The sequence below is a fragment of the Nelumbo lutea genome, chromosome 5 (assembly GCF_056320005.1).
Source record: "Nelumbo lutea isolate HS-2025 chromosome 5, American lotus-T2T, whole genome shotgun sequence".
Classification (NCBI taxonomy): Eukaryota; Viridiplantae; Streptophyta; class Magnoliopsida; order Proteales; family Nelumbonaceae; genus Nelumbo; species Nelumbo lutea.
In genome coordinates this window covers 27,874,267-27,896,030 of record NC_142688.1, presented here as the reverse complement: position 1 = coordinate 27,896,030, position 21,764 = coordinate 27,874,267, and the positions used below count along the sequence as shown (strand labels likewise).

Here is a 21,764-nt window from a genome sequence, read left to right as displayed (position 1 = left end):
TACTGTATTCAGTAATTATTATGGGGTATGCTTTGAATAAACATTAATGATAATTGATGATTGTTATTTTGTTTTGATTATTTACTTAATTAAGTACTTGATTATTACTATTATTATTATTAATTTTATGTAAATAATTGATTGTTATTATTATTTACTAAATTCAGTAATTTTCAGCAAGTAATTATTTGATTTAATTTGAATTATTTCATTTTTTAATTATTTATAATAGACATTTAGGATAGTCTATTTATTTGATTTAATAGACTTACCATGTTTTATCTAGACAATGACCCCATACTAAGTAAGGGGCAACTACAATATCATTTAATTTGAAATTTATTATTTAACAATAAAAATCAATGTCATGTTGAGCAGCCCACCCCTAAAAAAGTATCAATAACTTTGGAATCATTAATCTGTTTATAAAATAGTAAAATAAGATGGATGTTTACAACAATATCACCAATATTGCTTAATATTTAGGGACATATGAATGGATAAAAAGCAATTAAATGATATCTATTCAAAGAGGCAAAGAAGGAAGAAAATCGCTCAAAGATCTGCTAAGAAAAACAATCCATGTCAAACAACATTTGTAGATGCATCCATCCTTTGAAGTAAGAGATGAAAAATATATGACTACAATCAAATCATCATGTATGGTTACAATCAATTGATAATTTAATCGGGACTCCAAAGCCCATCCAATAGAGGAAACATAAAAGAAAGGAGAATAATTGGATCATTCTAAGTATGGAAGTCACCTCCAAGTTAGGTGGCAACCCTTTTTTTTTGGTTGATCATGGTTACAGATTTTAAGTCTAAGCTCCCACAATGCACGTAGACCAGCTAGAATTTATCTTTAGGAAAAAGGCAGGGAAACATGTATATAACATAATGGTATGTTTGAATTATGGGAATTGGGTTGAAATTATAATTTTGGGCATATTGATGTGTCAAATTCAAGTCAATTAGAATACTAATAGACTTTTAGTTCATTCATTTAGTTGCAATTTGAGTATATTTTTTTATTCCATGTCTTTATTGAGTAATATAGATTAATAACATATTAATAATTATGAAATCAGTAATAATAATAAGTATATTATTATTACTATTATTTACTAATAATATATTCTTATTATGTGTGTATTGATTTTGAAATCAGTAATATTAAATAATAACAACAATAATAATAATAATAATTATTATTATGAAATAATTAATTTGTTATAATTATGATTCTTAGTCAATTTCTAAAATAATAATTGCTTTTCTATTTCTTTTAGTTTAACAATAATGGATAAATGAAAGTTTATAATTTAACTTTTACCAAATGAAATATTTATTGGAGAATAATAATAGTATTAATTATAATTACTTATAATAATAATAATGTAAATAAGTAACACTAATTTTATATTTATAAAATAATTAATATGAATTAATATAAATATAAAATGATTTTATCCCGATTAATAATTATCATTGTTATAATTAATAAATTAATTATCAGTAAGAAATTATAATCAGTAATTAAATTTTATCATAAATCATTATTATTAGTAATAATTGGTTATAATTATTGATAATAATAATATAAATATATATAATTTTATTAATTAATATAAGTATTAATTATAATTACTGACAATAATAATATAATTAATTATTTAATATAAATGTATGAATTATAATTTCTGATAATAATTCTAATATAACAGTAAATGTTTATTTTAAAAATAATTAATACGAGTTAATATAAATATAAAATGATTATTTTCGAATTATTAATTGTTGTTATGAAAATCGTTATTAATTATCATTCTGAATTAATAATGAGAAATATTATCAATAATCATTTAATATCAGTAATTAAGTATTAGCAGTAATTATTATAAAAAAATATTATCAGTAATTAATTATTATCAGTGGGTTATTATTATTAGTAATTAATAGTTGGAATTAATTAATTAAAAGCCATTAATTATTATTAGTACTCCTCTCTTTCAAAAAGCTGACTCATCATCATCGTCATCATCAATGACAATAACTTGATAAATACATACTTTGATAAAAATAGATAAATATAATTAATTTATTTTTTTTATCTTTTGAAAAACTAAATAAGATAAAAATAAAATGGTTAACATTGCAAATGAAAAATTATTTGGATTTTTGCAAGAAAAACTTATTGAACATAAAAACCAATTATTCAATAAGGTCATTAATCAAAGAGTATTTAAAATTATTTAGTAAATAATAATTTTAATAAATTAAATTAATTAATTATCTATCCAAATTAAAGTGGGTAATTTCAGAAAATAATTTTAAGTAATTAAAATTTTCTATTAACATTTTTTAATAATAATCAGTATTATTAATAGATTAATAATATATTAATAATTATAAATTCAGTAATAATAATACATATATTATTATTAACTTATAGTATATTCTTATTATGTGTGTATTGATTTTGAAATCAGTAATATTAAAGTATTATTATTATTATTTTATTCTTATTTTTATTAAGTAATTAATTTGTTATAAATATAATTTTTAATTAATTCATAAAATAATATTTGCTTTTATAATTCTTTAAGTTTAACAATATTGAATAATAGAAAGTTTTATAATTTAACTTTTACTAAATTAAGTATTTATTGGAGAATAATAATAGAATTAACTAATATAATATTATTAATTATAACTACTTGTAATAATAATGTAAATAAGTAGCACTAATTATATATTTATAAAATAATTAATATGAATTAATATCAATATAAAATGATTATATCCCAATTAATAATTAATATTCTGAAGTAATAATTATCATGATTAGTATTAGTAATAATTAATTATAATTATTGATAATAATAATAATAATATAACTATATTAACTAATATAATATTATTAATTATAATTACTTATAATAATATAATTAATTATTTCATATAAATGTATGAAATATAATTTTTGATAATAATTATAATATAAATAATTTACATTAAATATTTATTTTCAAAATAATTAATATGAGTTAATATAAATAAAAAATGATTATTTCTGAATTATTAATTACCATTATGAAAATATTTATTAATTATCATTTCGAATTAATAATGAGAAATATTGTGAATAATAAATTATAAGTAATTAAGTATTAGCTGTAATTATTATAAGAAATAGTTTTCAGTAATTAATTATTATCAGTGAGTAATTATTATTAGTAATTAATAGCTAGAGTTAATTAATTAGAAGTAGTTAACAATAATTATTATTAGAAATCAATAGCGGGAATTAATTAGTTAGTTTAATAGTTAACATTAATTAATAGCACAATTTCCTTTTTTTTAGAAAATGATTGAAAGTGGGAGCTTCCCATTTCTCACAACTCTGCATGGCAGTAGGCTCCACTCTCCATGTTAGTGGGCTCTTTTCTTGAACTACCACTAATCAGAATTTGACACATGTCTAGTGGATTGAACTACCACTAATCAGAATTTGACACACGTCTAGTGGATTCTGTTTTTGAACCACCACTAGTCAGAATTTGACATTGTCCATTTTATTTAAATTTTTGGAATGACATGTGTCTCATTGTAATATATATATATATATATATATATATATATATATATATATATATATGGGAGTGATGGAGTAAGAAACAACTCATTCATTAGGAGGCGGGAAGAATCTTATATTATTTCCTTTCCTTCATCTTCTGTGTTAAATTTTCAATGGGCTCAGGCCCTAAGGCTATGTTTGATTTGAAAGAGAAAGTAGAAAGAGGAAGGGAAAGGCGGTGAAACCTTTACAAACCTTATATAGGTTTTCTTACATTTCCCTTCATTTCCCTACTTTTTCTTTCAAATCAAGCATAGCGTAATAAATGTAAGCCTGATGTAGTTGAAATTTCTTCAAATCAGACATCAACCCAATAAGTTGGATCTATTTCACCTATTCTGATCTGATCTGATTGAAACCTGGGCATACGTACATATAGCACACGAGCGATATTTTTCGAACTTTTTTATATTTCAATATCCAGCTGATAAAAAAACTGAGAATGCATATTTAAGCCAGAGGCAACAACCATTTTGTAGTTTGTACAAGTTATAAAGATTTCTTGTCTCCACCTTAGGGTGTCAATTGGACTGGATTTGGTCCAATCCAATGTGAGTCCATTACAAATAGATCTGGTCCAATCCAGTCCAATGAATATTTTGAACCATTTTGGACCGATCCAGAGACTGTTCAATTTGTTCAAAATTCTGTTAATTTAGATTGGTTTTAACTCAAACCTGGTCCATTGACACATTTGTTCTTATATTCTATCATTGGACCAGATAACGTCTCAATGCAATATAAATTTATTATGGATGGACTAAGTCCAATCCAATATCATATCGATCCATCCAGTTGTCCAAATTCAATATGTCTTATTGGTCCATCCAATCCATCCAAATGGATTTTGGGTTAAACTCCGTCCAAATAGATTTTGATTTGGACGGAGTCCAACCCAAACCGGTCCATTGACACCTCTATCTCTACCCCCCGAGATGAATCTTACAATAATTTGACCAACTTTCCCCTTCAATAAAAAAAGTGATTTATTCGTATAGAAAAAAAATAATACGTGTCTTGGGGCTGGCCCGGCTGAGTGCGTTGTTATCGGTTCGGTCCGGGTCTATCATGAGTGGTCCAGACCAGATCCATTGGCAGCTCTATACATCTGTGACCCGTTAAATCAGATTTATGGGCTTACTGGATCTGGGCCTGCACGGGCTTATTTGAGAACCGAGATATTACAATTTCACAACACGCATACTGAGATGGTGAGATTCATTACCGCTTTAGAATCACGGATATAACACGACGGACTCTGTCGTCTCTTCCGAGTTCCGGCAGCACTCAGAGAGCATCGTGAGAAATGGCTTATACTGCTTCCCCGCCGTTGTTGTCGTTTATGAATGCTCAACTTCTTAAGGATCACTCGTCGTTCAATTTCTACTCCAATCGTCTTCTTTTACCAACAAGGTATTTGCTTCAAGAATTGAGTGCATGATGCTATCGGAAAACTAAAATCATTATCCACTCCTTGTTCTTATTATATACTTCTCTAAACTTTTGCAGCTTCGTTACGTTTCTTGCTTGTTGGTTTTACTCCAAATTTTATCTGTTTCGTAGCAAACGCTTCCTACAAATTAATTTACTTGCAGACTTCCTTTTCAAGTGGATTAGGTGCCTTTTTTTATACTTTGGAAAAGTTTTATTTTTTACTTTTAAGTTTCCTGTTGAGGATAGCTGATGGGAGGAACCGAAGAGAACCGACAGAACTATTCTTCATTCTTGTTTTCTTTGGTCGGAAAAACAATTTAGCCTAAAAAATAATTTGGAATTTCAAGTAAAATGAAGTTGACAGTATATTTTCAATGCCTCTGCCTTTCTTTTATTGAAGAACGAACAATTTTAGAGGAAGCCCATTTCATAATTTCTGTAGAAAAGAGAAAAGATTATATTGTATTTTTTTTTTACTATCTCCCTCGTTTCTTTTAGATTCTATATGTGCAATTAAGAAGAAAAGTTGAGTTTCAAAGACCATTTTCAGTATTCTTTTGTATTTTATTTGGTAACTTTTCATGTTTTCCAACTTCCGAATATCTACTCTTTTTGTAATGTCTTGGTCTCAATGATCAAATTCCTATTTTATTTGAGCTTCCTATCTCTGGTCATAGACGCTATCTTAATGCTTCTCCATGTTTCCTGTTTATTCAAACTGTTTTTTTTTTTTTTCTTTCTTTAGTTCTCGTGGTGGTAATTTGGTCCACTTCATATCTGAGTTACAGGTTAGTTCAGCAAAAAAGAAGCCACTCAGTAAACACTCGATACCGTATTATTAATTGTAGACATGCCAAGGTCAAAGAGTCTCCTTCGGCAAACCTTGCTGCAATGATGAGGGAACCACACAAGTACTTTGATCAAGTCATCATAACAGTTCGTTCTGGAGATGGAGGCCATGGAGCGATTCTTAGCATGCCCAACCAAAAGTCTGATTCAAAATCACAAGAAAAAAATAACCAGGGGAGGAGGAAAAAGAGTTTGTATAAAAGGGACTTTGATGGGTCACTTATCCTCCCTATGGGTGGACATGGGGGAGATGTAGTTATTTATGCAGATGAGAGTAAAGATTCATTGCTGGAATTTCACAAGAAGAGTCGTTACAATGCAAAGCGCGGGGGAAATGTTGATACAATGGGTGTATTGACCTCCCAACTGCATGATGGATTTGCTGCACCCACACTCTGTATCCCTGTTCCAGTAGGTTTGTACATTACACCACCTTCTATGGAGACTCTTAGCCTGCTTTTGTGCCCAATTCCGAAGAAAGAGAATATGCTAGGGGGGAGGGGGAGGGCAAATGAAGGAACACAAAGGATGGTTCCAACTATTTAAATCTGTTGACATTTTCAGTACTTATTTCAACCGTCCAGAGTGAAATGTAATATGGACATTATTAACAAATTGAACTGATATATCCTTTTCTGGAGGCATTATCTGACTGTTTGTGTACCTATGGCAGGTACAGTTGTAAAACGTAAGAGAGGAATGTTTCTGGCTGATTTAGCACGCCCGGGTGATAAAATTCTAGTTGCAAGAGGTGGGCATGGAGGGGTAAGCCATTGTTCTTTTGAAATTACTGGAGATTTGGGTAGATTTTCTATGCTCTATCAAATACTTCACAGTGATCATTTCTCAAATTTGGGTATTCCCTGTATTTTAATGTTTCAACAACTTTTATCACTAGCCGTTTGGTTGTCTCCAAGTTATTGAACATTATGTTGGATGGCCTGATAAGGGGCTCACATTCTTAGAGGCTGTTTGGTAATGTGTCAAGAGGATGGATTGAATGACATATTTCTTTGCCTTTTAGTGGATGAAATAATTAATTGAGGCATATTAATCATCCCAACTTCAGTTCCAAACATTAAGGAGATCAGAACCTCCTTAAAAACTTATTCACTAAAAGACAAAGCAATAAGTAATTTAGTTCAGCGGTTTGAGCTATTATCAAATTGTCACTTAGTGGAACTTTAAAAGTACCTAGCTATGCAGAGAAAGGAAAAAGAAACTTATCACTTTGATCCACAGCATAGCCCTACATCTCTTTTACAAGATTCCATGGAAGCATGATTCTTTACGATAGTTATAGATTTCTATTGTCTTATATAATATCAATTGTATTAATAGGATTGCCATTAAACATCTAGTTGCACCACATGGTCAAGCATGACCTTTCCTATGTTGTTAATCTTGTTGCAGATCAGTTTGCTGGAAATGCCTGAACATAAAAGGAAAAAAATAATGGCTTTAACTACTAATGTTGTGAGAGATGACAGTGATAAGGTATGATTGCTAATGCCCTGTTTCAGACCTTCTATATACCATATTTGATTCTTATTTTGTGAAATGGAATGATCCTTACCTTTTTCAAAAAAAAAAAAAAAGAATCTTATTTTGTGAAATGCATATTCCTATAGGCCATCTCCAAGTTTTTGTCTGTTTGACACTAATATGTTTTTTCTGGATTAGCTAATTTTCTTTTTTGGGTTTTATTTTCTTCAAACATTAACATATTGGAACTAATTAGTTTTATTGAGTAACTAAAAACAAAAGAAAGTTGGAAAAGGGTGGGTTGCAAGATATAGCTTATTCACTACTTTGGGATTCAATTCATGAAAAGTGTTTAGCTGGAACTGTGCCCTAGGTTGAAGATTCATGTAATTACCCATGAGAATAGAAGTGATCTTTTTTTGATTGATACCAATGGGAGTGGAAGTGCTAATATCTTAGTGTGTGTAAAATGCAGGCACCCACTTGCATGGACACCAGATGTTACATATTTTGCAATTTGCTTAAATTTCTACTCGACTATACATACACATGTATCTTCACGTGTGTGCCTCAGGTCTTCCAACTTTGATCATTAGAAAGGCTATCACAAGATCATTTAAGTGCCATTTAAATCCCATAAGAATGATTACAGCCTCGAGTCTTGACACTGAATCTTCAGATCTCAACTTTACATTAAGATGTAGGCTCTTGTAGTTGCCAACCTTGGCTTAATCTCCATTTTACGGCAGAACACTCCGCACAAATTGGCTCTAACAATTTACTTTAACCATTTCTTGAGGGGAAACATCTTATATCTTAAAGTAAAATTTGACCTGATAGTTTGTAATCAGGTTGGTTTTAGTTAGTTAATGTTCATATCAGATGCTTTTTATTATCGAAACGTGAAAGATGATTTGCCAATTTATGGCAGGTTTTAGTTCTTGGTCAACCTGGTGAGGAGGTTAGTTTGGAGTTGATACTAAGAGTAGTTGCTGATGTTGGCTTAGTGGTAAGTATTAGTTGTTCTGACTACTTTCTTATTAAATTTGTTTGGTAGAGTTATTGCTTTGGTTTGACTGTAAAATCTCAGACTGGGGGTTAAAGTCTGAGAGCTGCTACTTTGTGCTAAAAATGCTGAAACTTAGGTCCGTATCCAGTTTACCCCTCGCAAGAAAAAGACATCCAGAGCTTTTTATTAGATATGAGTAGTGCAATACCATAAGCAATCATAGCCCTTTGCATTCTGTTTTCTCTTTCTTTTTTCCCTTTCGAGATAATAATCCCCCGGATGTAACCAATAAAGATTAATCAAAAGTTAACCAAGTGAGTTTGTTAAAGGGAAGAGAAATTGTAGAAGAAACTGCAAATACATGTTTCTTGCTCGCCCTACAAGGGTTTCCTTGCAGTAATATTGTTAGTAATTCAGATGGTCAAGTCTTACATTATCTTTTATAATTAGTATGATGTGAGAAGTGGTGCCTGGTATGGTTTTTTTCCATTCATTGCTGCTTTTCTGCATCTTCATGACATGGCAAGACTTAAGTACTCTTTAGTGCAGAGCAATATTGAGGTGGTGGAAAATGTAAGACATTGGTTTCCTACTTTTAGAAGAGATAATGACTTGGAAATTGAGTTGTTACTGGTTTTGTGAGTTAGGTATAGGTCCCATATGAGGGGTGGGATAGGGAGATTAGAAAGATTCACAAGGGAGATCCGAAGGAGCCTTTTTCAGTAAGGTTTTTCTTCACTTTGTTGAGGGAGATGCCTAGGGACTTGACATTAGTATCTGGAATCATTTTTAGGGAAAAAGCTATCTTGTAATGCAATCATCCTTTGTGTGGAATTAATCCTTTTCAGTTAGCACGTTTCCAAACATCCACTAAAGCACTATAAGACACTTCCAATGGAAAATGATCAACCATGGTGACACTTCCTTCGTGACCCTGATTTGCTAGCAAGCCTGAGGATTAGTTACCTTCTCTCCATATGTGAGAATAGAATACATTCATTTGATAGCAGTCAGTGGTATGCTGACACTCATTCAATAAGGCTCTACATCTCCATGGCACCTGCATCTTCTTGTTGAGGCTATCACTGGTAGTTTGGAGTCTCTTTTTGGATCATATGCTCTTCGCACCTAGTTGGACTGCAATTCTATAGGCCTCAAGTGCAGCCCACATTTCTACAATGGTAATTGTTGTGATTCTAATTGGGCCTATTGCCATGATAATTTCTCCTTTATTATCCCTACCAATATAGCCAAATGCACTGCTTCCATCCTGTCATGGAGGCATCAAAATTTATCTTAATCATGTTCCTAGTGGGAGCTCTCCAGCTAATCCAAGGCTGTTTTTTATTATCAGATGACTTTATAGAACTCATTAGTCTAATGGCCTCAAGAAATTCCTTCATATGGATAGCTGCACTCTCCAATACTCTGGTGGTCTACCAGTTAGATTTTTGAATTTCTTATCATTTCTATTTTTCCATAGGTAGCATAACAAATAACATACCTTATCAAAAAAAACCTAAATCTCGCTTCCATATCCTCATCATACATCATAGCCTTCCAGTCCTTGAACTTCATATTTTCTCCACTATCATCCAAGTCTTCTTAGCAATTTGGCAGTCCTTAGCAATATGATTGCTATCCTCAGGTTTTCCGCAAAAAGGACACCCAGGACCACAGTTATGATTTATGACCTTTCTCTATTAGTAATTGCTGGAAGCTTGTCCATTAGAAGAATCCATAAAAAATCTTAATTTTTGGAGAGCAGATTATACTTCCTATTTTCTTGAGGGCTTTTAATAGACTTCTGTTTTGTAAAATCTCAGTATTGGTGCTATTATATGCTGATTTAACCAAGAATTTGCCTTCAGCATCCTTATCCCAAATCAAATTGTTCTCCACTTCATCACTTAGAATGTGAATGGCAGATATTTCTCTTGCAATGTGCTCAGGTACCATCCTTCAAATCAAGACATGTTCTAACCTTTAGAGATTAGGTCAATGGCATCTGCCACTCTCAGCTCCATGTTCTCCTGAGACCAATTCATATTATTTATTCTTTTGTTTTAGTGGGGTATTGGAAATCCATCTATTTGTCCAAAATTTAATCTGATTACCCCTTCCAATCTCCCATATTAAACCTTAGATGAGAGTTTTCTTGTTGTGTATCATTCCTTTCCATGCTCATGAGGCCTGCTTTTAAGCTTTTACTTTCATTATTTCTCTGTTTTTGAGGTACTTCTTTCTCATAACTGCAAGCTAAAGATCATGGTCATCTTCCTCATAATACTAGTTTTCGTATGTTTGTTAAGTCTTTTCTGCTTCTAAAATATTCAGTCATGTTTTGTTCATTTAGGCCTGTTTATGCAGACCAGATCAAACATTAGTTAATACAATTGCTTTCCAGTTGCTAGAAACAAGGTTCAAAATATTGAAACATATCAGTGCGTATTATATGATTTTTGACCTCATTGATATACTGCTTCCTTAGAGTTCGGCAATTTCGTTGGTCTTAACCAATAAAAGAGGTCATATGATAATTCTGACAATTTGTCAAATAAAGAAATAAAAAAATGAGTTCTGTTTGATTGAAACTCTTGATATACATGTTTTTTCATATCAAGAGTATTGATACTTTAAACCTTGGCTAGAAGTTGTTTATTTTTCTCCCAGGGGCTTCCAAATGCTGGAAAATCAACTCTGTTGGCAGCCATAACACTTGCAAAACCTGATATTGCTGATTATCCATTCACAACTCTAATGCCAAATCTTGGACGCCTTGATGGTGACCCTAGTTTAGGAGCACTGAAGTATTCATCTGAAGCAACATTAGCAGATTTGCCTGGTCTCATTGAGGGTGCTCATCTAGGAAAGGTATATCTTCACATCTCCATTTTCTTCATCTCTATTTGTCTATGGCTTAAAGTTGCTAAGTCTAAGATCCTTCTCATCTTGCAGGGTCTTGGTCGAAATTTCCTGAGGCACCTAAGAAGAACCAGACTATTGGTTCATGTTGTTGATGCAGCTGCTGAGGACCCTGTGAAAGATTACAGAACTGTTAAAGAAGTATGCTTTTTCTTACCCTCAAATATCTTCCTTTTTGTATGCTTTATGGTTTCTTTTTTTTTTTTTTTGAGTACCTGATTTATGATTTTCTTTTGCATAATCTAGAGATATATATTTTTATTGATGTCCCATATTTAGGCCCTATTAAGTGACTTAATTTTGTAAGGTTATTGATCATGTCATAGCATATGGTATGTTTTTACTTGAGATGCAGTTTCTTATGCCTTTATGTGGGGAACTCTGTCAATCTTTTAATTTCTTTTCCATATGCTTGACCTTGTAAATGCTTGGATTCCCTTCTCTCTCTCTCTCTCTCTCTCACTGTCTTTATAATGGTTTATTTTTAGTTGGGTGATTGTAATTGCTTTATAGTACTTAAAAGGTGTAACCTCAACTTTTTCTATTTAATCACTTGTGTTAAAGTGATCCGAATATGGGTAGTTTAGTCATCTCATGTTTGTTAAGTACCTTGCTTATGTGGCAGTTTTATTAGAGATACTCTGCCCCACACTTATGTAAGGGCAGTTTAGTCTTTGTAAAGGTTATTAGAACCTAATAAACATTAGGGGGGTCGAATGAATAGTAAATCAATGAGTTTCGACTAAACCCTCCTGTTCTCTCTCTCTTTTCTTCTTCTTCATCTTCTTCTACCTTCTCTCCTGGTTTGGGTTAATGTAGCTGCATTCGAGACATGGTATCAGAGCGAGGTTCCTGACCTGCTTCAGTTTGTAAAGCATCTCAGCTGTGTTTGTGACACCTTCTTCTTCGTTTCTGGTTAGTTAATGGAGAGAACTAGTTCGCCCTAGGTCTGAGACATCACAACTCGTTTCTCTCTGCTGCGCACAGTCGTCTTCATCAAGGGAAGTGATTTTAGCAGTGAATGGTTGGTTGATACTCTCAAAGGAAGGTTGGTTATCTAGTCCTTTTGTGTTGCTGGTATTTCTGGGTAGAAACCCTTCAAGAATCAGTTAGTACTGATTAGAACCTAGAGAACTAGGTTCATTGTTGCCCTGGAACGGGTTGTGTACAGTAGCCGAATGGTGTAGGGGCTGCTGTAAGTGGTCGAGTGGGTTAGGGCTGCTGTAGGCGGCCGAGTGGTGTAAGGTGTAATGTAGTGACCTTGCCGAGTTCTTGTGGTTGTGTAATGCCCTCTTAAATGTGTTAAACAAGTCTGAACTGGATGTAGCAGATTTGACTGTGTTATGGTGCACAACTTTTATTGAGTGGTTGTAAGAGGGCCTACATGTGATTAGTGAGTGCTAAATTGATGCTCGTGTGATTCGTGGGTTTGTGAAGTCAGCAGTAGTGTGAATAAGAACAAGGCGTGGGCTCTCACAGTTTTGTTTAGGGGCTGCAATAGGTGCTGAAATATCAAACTGTGAATAACATCAGTCAGCTTGTAGCTGAGAAGTCAGGTTAGAGGCAACTGTGAAAGAGTACAATGGCAGCAATAGGAGATGGGTACAATGATCAGAAACCTAGTGTGGTGGTTTCCCCCGACTACCTAGGGGTACAAAAGACCTCAATTAAACTGAATGGGGAAAACTACGTTCCATGGGCTAAATCTGTGGAAGTTTTTCTCAAGGCAAAGAGGAAAGTGAAGCATGTAAAAGATGAGAAGCCACCGGCCGACTCTCCAGGGTTTGATGATTGGGAACAAGAAGATGCTCAAATCATGACTTGGCTGTGGAATAGTATGGAGCCCAAAATTAGTACCAACTTTATGTTCCTTGATACGGCTAAGGATATATGGGAGCATGCTAAGAAGCTATATTCTGGACAAGATAACACAACAAGAGTATATCAGCTTTATCAGGAGTACTTTGATTTACAACAAGGAACCAAAACACTAGAAGAGTACTATGCCTACATGAAGAATATAAGGAATGAACTCAATGTCTATCATCCCCTCACTCCAGATATTAAAGTTCAGCAATAGCAAAGGGAACAACTAGATGTTACAAGATTTTTAGTGGGCTTGAAGTCGGAGTATGAACCAGTTAGGGCCCAAATATTGGGGGGCTCTTCTCTTCCTACACTTGAGGAAGTTTTCTCAAGGCTTCGTAGAATTTCTTTGGGATTGTTGGACAGTTTTGTATGCCCTTAGCTTCAATCAGAATGATGTACTTTATGAGTTTATTGTAAATGAATAAAAGTGCATATTTGATTCATGTTCCCTTGGTATGTTTCTGTGTAATACCCTTAAACTGAACACTTAATGAGACTCGTGTTAGTTTAGAATGTTCACAGCCGGTGGGTCGGTCTGGGGAGACCTATCCTGATAAGGCTGACACTGTTGTGCCACCAAGTCGGTTGGAGTGGTCTGTCTCAGCTGCCAAGGTGAGACCCTCGGCACATATAGTGTAGGATTAATTGAATCTTTGAACTGGATCAGATTTCTAGTATTGCCCTGGACCTTGGAGATTAATGGGCAAAACTGGAAAGTTACACTCGACCCCTAGACTCGATTATGATACTGCACTAGGTGTCGGATTGGGCTGTCTTTGATGTAAATCAGTGAGATCCTTAACGGGGGTCAAAACCTGGGTATATTGGGACGGTCTGAGAATTCATCTGAATGGATGATCATAGTGACATGATCAGCCCCTTTGTCGGACAAAAGTAATGATCGGGGATGCACTCTCACTGATGGAAACCAAGACTGCCGGTAACCGATTTCAATCGTTGAAATTTGTCTTGCAAAATATATTTTATATGAGATATAAAAGTATATATACATTATGGTTTCCAAAATGTTTGCAAAAGGTTTTAATTCCCGGGATCCATATAAGTAGAGAGTGCAACACCGTTCCTTGTAGCCGAGGGAGAGGTCCTCTCTTGTCGGGCAGTGTTTGATCATTATGGGCTGAGAGGTTAAGTGTAAGACCATTGAGGGTAATGCCTGATGGGCTAATCTTGCATTTGCCCACAGTCCCTGGGTGTTACAAGGTGGCTTGGCCCAGGGACCACTTAGGGTAAGTGTTGGGCCCATAGAGCCCATTTGATGGGTTTCAGGGGGTGAACCGTCCATAACAGTGTATTCGGCCAGGCCTTGTAACAAAGGTTGGGCCGAACCCATGTCGCTGATGTGTAGATCAATGCTTGGGTCCCACGCCATACAAGGAAGCCCAATCGGGCAGTAGTTAGGAAGGCTAAGTGAGCAAATAAGCTTAATGGGCCTAAAGCCCATTTCGAACTGGACTAATTTAATAAGTTAAATATGGGCGAATTCTGAGATGGATCAGCAGTTAGGATAGGGTCTTAACCATATCCACTCAGAGAGTCCAGATCTGATCTAATCTGCAGATAAGATAAGGGTTTATCCTTATCATCTAAAAGGATGTCTGATCCAAATAAGATTTGGATCAACAACTCCTAATTGGATTAGGAGCTTATCTTTTAGAATTACAAAAGAAGGAGGGGGCGGCAGCCTTTAGAGACAGATACTCACATTCTCTTCAGAGCTGAAATCCCAGAAGAAAGATTTCTGCAATCCCTGTGAAAATCTTTCTTGCCGCCTCTTTCCTGTAGCTGCCAGACATCCAGTTCGATCTCCAACTCTGTGGGAGAAAGCAAGATTTGATCTTGTCATTAGTTCTTTGAGAAAGAATTGATAGGAAGCTGTGCTCACGTGCCATCCTACTGTTTCTTGCGAATGACAGAGTTCTTGGACAAGAACACTGCTGATTCTACTCCATCCTACACTGCGCCATCTTCAGTGGGAGCAGTCTTTGGATCATTCATTGGGTGTGAACACCTTCATTGAGAGATAATATTTCTCTGTATCAGGTATACCTCCCTCCTACTCCTTTTGGTTCAGTTTATGGTTCAAGATTGATCATTGAAAATATGATTTTCTAAATAGGGAATGCGATTCCCAGTTGAAGGGAGAGAAAAATTTTTGAAATTCGCCCCCTTTATTCCACAAGATTTGGGCGTCCATACGATGGATCTCTCATCCCTTTAGGGACGGACAGAGAACTCCACACAGTTTGATAGATTAGCACTTGTGACAGCTAGAGGAGGTGGACATAGTACAAGAGGGGGAGGTCATGCTCCCCATGGAGGCCGTGGCTGTTCCATGATTGGTCAGGGTGGTCATGACTCAGGGGGAGGCCGTGGCAGAGGGAAGAATAACTCTACAAGGAAGTGTACTCATTGTGGTAGGGAAGGACACAGTGAATTTCTGTTATGACCTACATGGCCCTCCCTCTAAATGGGCTAATCATGCTGTAGTAGGTGAGGTTGATATCAGTGACAGTAAACAGGCAGACCGGACTCCTCCCACATCTACATCTACTTCTGGGAGGAAGATGGTGAATGTACCGCGTGGCGAGTACGAACGGTTCCTTCAAACTACTTCACTGCATACCACTGCCACACTTGCCTAATCAGGTATTGCCTGCATGTCATCTAAAACCCCTCTGTGGATTATTGACTCTGGAGCCTCAGATCATATGACCGGGACTCCAGGTGTGTTCTCTTCTCTTTCTAAAACATTCACATCACATACTGTTACACTTGCCAATGGGTCTTCATCTCCCATCTATGGTGTTGGTAATGTTGACATGGCTTCTGTACCCTTATCATATGTTTTATATGTATCTAAGTTTTCATTTAATCTTATGTCTGTTAGTAAAATAACCAAAGCTCTTAACTATTCTGTTACCTTCTTTCCTTCCACTTGTGTTTTTCAAGATCTCAAGACGGGGAAGAAGATTGGTGGGGGGCATGAAGTTGGTGGATTGTATTATGTTGACGGTGGTGGATCTTCAATTGCTTTTCAGATTTCACTTACTCTACAATGGCATTGCCGACTGGGACATCCATCTCTCAAGGCTCTCAAGATTTTGGTTCCGTCATTGAGTCATTTGTCAGTTTTGCAATGTGAGTCATGTCAGTTTGGGAAACATTGTCGTGTGTTCTTCAGTCCAAGAGTTGAGAGTCGTATGTTGAGTCATTTTTCTTTGGTTCATTCAGATGTTTGGGGTCCAATCAAAATAGTCTTATAATGGGTACAAGTATTTTGTCTCTTTTATTGATGATTGTTCAAGAATGACATGTATTTACTTAATGAAAGAAAGAAGTGAATTGTTTTCCATTTTTCAAAAATTCCATGCTGAAATACACACACAATTTAGTGTTCCAATCAAAATTTTCCGTTCATATAATGGTCGTGAATACTTTCTTACTTCATTTCAACAGTATTTAGAACAACATGGCATTATTCATCGGACCTCATGTGCATTCACTCCTCAACAAAATGGGGTAGCTAAACGGAAGAACCGTCAACTTCTTGAAACTGCTCGGTCTATTCTTCATCACATGAATGTTCCTAAACAGTTTTGGAGTGATGTTGTACTCACTGCATGTTTTCTCATTAATCGGATGCCCTCTTTCATCCTTCATGGTCGGTCCCCCTTCTCTATCTTGTTTCCCACTTTATCTCCATTCCCATTAACTCCTCGTGTCTTTGATTGTGTGTGCTTTGTCCACAATCTGAGTCCTGGAATAGACAAGCTAGATGCACGCTCAATTAAATGTGTCTTCCTTGGCTACTCACGGACTCAAAAAGGGTACAAGTGTTATAATCCCATTACCCGAAAGTGCTATGTCTGCCCTGATGTCACCTTTTTTGAGTCTGTCCTCTTCTTCTCAAGTCTTGAAGCACCTTCGTCCCCACCCGTACTTCCTCTTCCTCTTCCTGTCAGTGATCCCGTTCCAGATGCTGTTGTTGGAGTAGACTCATCACCTCATCCAGTGCAGATCACCACCGAACGGCCACCAATCCGGCAAGTGTATACACGTTGAACGACACCGGCCCCTCCTCCAGCTTCTACCTCATTTGCGGATCCTCTCATGGCTCCTATTGTTGAACTTTTAGACCTTGACCTACCCATTGCCTTACGGAAAGGTAAACGCAGTTCTACCATTCTTCCCGTTTCCAATTTTGTTTCATTATCTCGTCTTTCTACCTCACTTCGCCAGATTTTTTCACTTTTGTCCTCTATTTCCATACCTAACAATGTTCAAGAAGCTCTTAGTTCACCTGGGTGGCGACGGGCAATGGAGGAGGAACTTTCTGCTCTTCAACATACTCAAACGTGGGAACTAACTACTCTCCCACCTGGTAAGCATGCTGTGGGCTGTAAATGGGTGTATACTGTGAAATACTTGCCAGATGGTAGTGTGGAGCGTCTGAAGGCCAGACTTGTTGCTAAAGGTTACTCACAGTTGTATGGAGTGGATTACATGGAGGCATTCTCTCCGGTGGCTAAGGTTGGTTCTGTTTGTGTACTAATTTCCCTGGCAGTTATGTATGATTGGCCTCTGTTTCAACTTGATATAAAGAATGCCTTCCTCCATGGTGATCTTGTGGAGGAGGTATATATGGAGCAACCACCTAGGTTTGTTGCTTAGGGGGAGGATGGTAAGGTATGCAGATTGAAGAAGGCAATTTATGGGTTGAAACAATCGCCTCGTGCTTGGTTCAGGAAGTTCAGTGAAGTGGTGAAGAGTTTTGGAATGAAGCAATGCCAGATTGATCACTCAATGTTCAACTATGACTCAGAAGCTGGAAAAATTCTATTAGTGGTATATGTGGATGATATTGTCATTACTGGCAGTGATAAATTGGGGATTGACAAACTAAAGGTATTTCTGCAAAATCATTTCCAATCAAAAGATCTTGGAACATTAAAGTATTTCTTGGGATTAGAAGTTGTCAGGTCAAAACAAGGTGTAAATCTGTGTCAAAGAAAATATGTTCTTGATCTATTGGAAGAAACAAGACTGTTAGGTGCAAAACCGGATGAGACCCCTATGGAACCAAATGTTAAGTTGAGCAGTGATACGGGAGAAGTCTTTGAAGATCCTGGAAGGTATAGACGACTAGTGGGGAAGCTGAACTATCTGACTATCATGAGACCTAACATATCCTTTGCAGTCAGTGTGGTGAGCCAATTCATGCAGAACCCTCGTATACCTCACTGGGATGCAGTTCTTGGAATTGTAAGGTATCTGAAAGGAGCTCCAGGCCATGGACTATTGTATAAACCAGGAGGAAAACTTGAAGTAGTGGGGTATACAGATACAGACTGGGCAGACTCGGTGAATGATAAAAGATATACTACAGGCTATTGCACATTCCTTGGAGGAAATCTTGTGACGTGGAAGAGTAAAAAGCAGGCAGTTGTGGCCAGAAGTAGTGCTGAAGCTGAGTATAGGGCCATGGCACATACTACCTGTGAGTTAGTGCAGTTGAGGAATCTTCTACAAGAAATTGGGTTTCACATGGATAAACCTATGAGACTGTATTATGACAACCAAGCTGCACTCCATATCTCATCAAATCCTGTATTTCATGAGAGAACAAAGCATATAGAGGTTGATTGCCACTTTGTGAGGGAGAAGGTCCTTGCTGGAGAGATAAACACAGAACATGTGGGCTTGAATGATCAATGGGCAGATTTGTTTACAAAAACTCTAAGCTCAGGGAAAGTGAACTATCTATGTAACAAGCTGGGATTATATGACATATATTCTCCAGCTTGAGGGGGAATGTTAAAGTGAGCCTAATAGGGGTAGTTTAGTCATCTCATGTTTGTTAAGTACCTCGCTTATGTGGCGGTTTTATTAGAGATACTTTGCCCCACACTTATGTAAGGGCAGTTTAGTCTTTGTAAAGGTTATTAGAACCTAATAAACATTAGGGGGGTCGAATGAATAGTGAATCAATGAGTTTCGACCAAACCCTCTTGTTCTCTCTTTCTCTTTTCTTCTTCTTCATTTTCTTTTTCCTTCTCTCCTGGTTCGGGTTACTGTAGCTGCATTCGAAACAACTTGCATTATGCATTTTATTTTTTCCTTTTCCTGTCAGCATTATGGAAAACAAAAGAATTTATTATTTTGCAGGAGTTGCGGATGTACAATCCTGAGTACCTTGAACGACCGTATGTTGTAGTGTTAAATAAGATTGACCTTCCACAGGTATGTCAATGTAGACTTGCTTCCTTAGACCCTAAACTTTTCCAAAGAAATATTCCTTTGTTATTGGCCAGTGAAGGATGACTATATATTTAGTTTTAGATGCATTTTCCCTAAAATTTGTGCTATTTTTTAGGTTTAAAACAGTTATGCTCAGTTCTGTTTTTCAGGCAATGGATAGGCTGTCATCTTTGATTCAAGAAATATCAAAGATTGGATGTGATGAGGCACCTTCTGAGCCAGAAAAAAATTCTGAGGAAGTGGTCCAGGCACTGTCATTTAAGAGTGAACAAGCAAACAAGCATTCTTTTGGGTCACTCAATGGAAACAGAAAGGAAAAAGAAGTCGATGAATATCCACGTCCTCTTGCTGTTGTGGGTGTTAGCGTTTTGTAAGTGCATTTTTCTCTTTTCATCCGTCTGCTCTTTTATTTTCGTGCATGTTTTTTGTTTCCTCTTGATTTTAATGGGTGCATTTGGCTTTATTGACGTTGAATATCTATAATATAATGTTTTAAAATGTGGAATTGTGACATGAAGTGCCCTACCATCCTAAGGTATGAGGCATAAACAAGAATGCAGGATAAGCATCCTGAGCATGGACTTTAATAAATAAATAAAATATGATGAAATAAATAAAAATAAAGTAGGCATCCCATAAGAATAGAAAACTTCATGAGAAATTAGAAAAAAAAAATATTTGCAAATTCCAATAATAAAACCACAATTTTTTAATGAATACTTCAATTCTATATTTGAATGTGATGGTTTTATTTTATTTTTTTAAATAATAAAACCATCACATTCAAATATAGAATTGAAGTATATTTGCATCAAGTATCACCATCCATAATTATACAAGTATCATCAGCGATCAATATATTACTTACAAAGTTTAGAGTTAAAATTTCGGAATTAACAATTTACATAATTGCACAACAGCACAACATTAACATAAACAAGTGTGTCATCTCATGTTCAAATGAAATGAAATTAAAACTATGGTTCCCCTACTTCTATTTATAACATTTTATTATAATATTACAATAAACAAATTTAAGGGCGTTTTCATTCTGTATTATGTTAATAAATATATAATAGGGAACATGATAAAATGGTTTCTCACGAGGCGTACATACAACTGAAGTGTATGCCTCATATGCTGTTTTTTCCCTTCTTTTTAAGCTTCAAATAATTGGCTCTCCTTTCAGTCCCTTTTCTTTTGTGGGGTGGGGTGGGGACATAACCAGTGCAGAACTGTGGGCCGACCCTGATTTGATATTCAATTCTCCTAGAGGCTTTACATACGTTGCTGTTGACAGGATATGTATTTATGTATTACATGTGAGGATTTATTGGGTGCTCCCTGTGGCTTGTTACCTGATTTGTAGTTGCCTTTGTTCCCGACCTTGTTGCATTTTACCTCCACCAGCACATATAGCGCAAAGTACCCTACTGAGATATCCTTCAAGACATGTTAATTTCATCAGTTTGAGGATTGGTTGCTTTTTTGTGCAAGTGTGAATGCATTTATGTGTTTTTTGTGGGCTAATGATATGAAAGTAGAGATTACTTTCTTCGGTTTCACAAGTGCTTTTTATGGATTACCTTTATTTAACTACTTAAATGCCTTGCAAAAAAGGTGACTCTTATGTGGTTGCCTCATTGTATTATTAGTGACATGGTCTTGGACTCAGTATCATTACTGGGTGTCAAACAGATAGATTTTGAATTGAAAATAGAATCTCCATTGTGAAAAGTAATGCTAGGGCAGATAGGGAGATTTTGAATTGAAAATAGAACCCTCGGTAGTGAAAAAACCAAAATAGTTTTCTCTCATAAGCACTTTGTAAACACGTTCTACTTTATTATTGCAGGAAAGGCATGAGAATCGATGAGATGTTGAGGGAGGTACGAGCAGCCCTAAGAAAGCGCCAACCTTCTGATAATGCTTTGGAATTGATCAGTGTATGAGACCGTTGTTGCTCAGGTTGTAAACTAAGTTCCATTGTTGTCTGATGCCAGATCAAACGATTTTTTTTGGTGCGTAAATTGAGTACATTCGGATTCGGTTCGGCCAAGTCACAGCAATGCTTGCATGAAGCAAGCTCACTAACAGTCTAATACGAGATCACAATATACGCTTCTGAAGCTAATTTGGCTCTCCCAGCCTCCCGCAAACTAGCAAGACTGTTAGAACTTAAGATGCATCTGATCAACCAAAGTTAAACCATGTCTTTTGACGTTTGTATCACTAGTTAGCTGCTTACGGCTTCCCCCAGTTGGTTCCTTGCAA

The 21,764-nt window shown here is 35.5% G+C and overlaps 1 protein-coding gene across 2 annotated transcripts; it reads left to right on the top strand.

Moving 5' to 3' along the window:
- Positions 1-4,726: 4,726 nt before the first annotated feature.
- LOC148851259 (putative GTP-binding protein OBGC2) lies at positions 4,727-21,549 on the top strand. Of its 2 annotated transcripts, XM_088947741.1 has the most exons (10): positions 4,727-5,053; positions 5,863-6,338; positions 6,597-6,688; positions 7,337-7,420; positions 8,340-8,417; positions 11,091-11,291; positions 11,376-11,483; positions 19,398-19,472; positions 19,640-19,860; positions 21,346-21,549. In XM_088947741.1, exons 1-10 carry the CDS (start codon positions 4,947-4,949, stop codon positions 21,440-21,442), a joined length of 1,539 nt encoding a protein of 512 aa, XP_088803867.1. In that variant the 5' UTR covers positions 4,727-4,946; the 3' UTR covers positions 21,443-21,549. The 2 variants fall into 2 exon arrangements, with proteins under 2 accessions (XP_088803867.1, XP_088803868.1); XM_088947742.1 differs by lacking the exon at positions 8,340-8,417 and having other exon boundaries at positions 4,789-5,053.
- Positions 21,550-21,764: the final 215 nt, after the last annotated feature.

Bases quoted from the DNA above. Each gene is read 5' to 3' on its own strand.
- LOC148851259 (XM_088947741.1), top strand. From the start codon at position 4,947: ATGGCTTATACTGCTTCCCCGCCGTTGTTGTCGTTTATGAATGCTCAA. The intron at 6,689-7,336 runs GTAAGCCATTGT...ATCTTGTTGCAG, and splicing joins CAAGAGGTGGGCATGGAGGG to ATCAGTTTGCTGGAAATGCC. The intron at 19,473-19,639 runs GTATGTCAATGT...TCTGTTTTTCAG, and splicing joins ATAAGATTGACCTTCCACAG to GCAATGGATAGGCTGTCATC.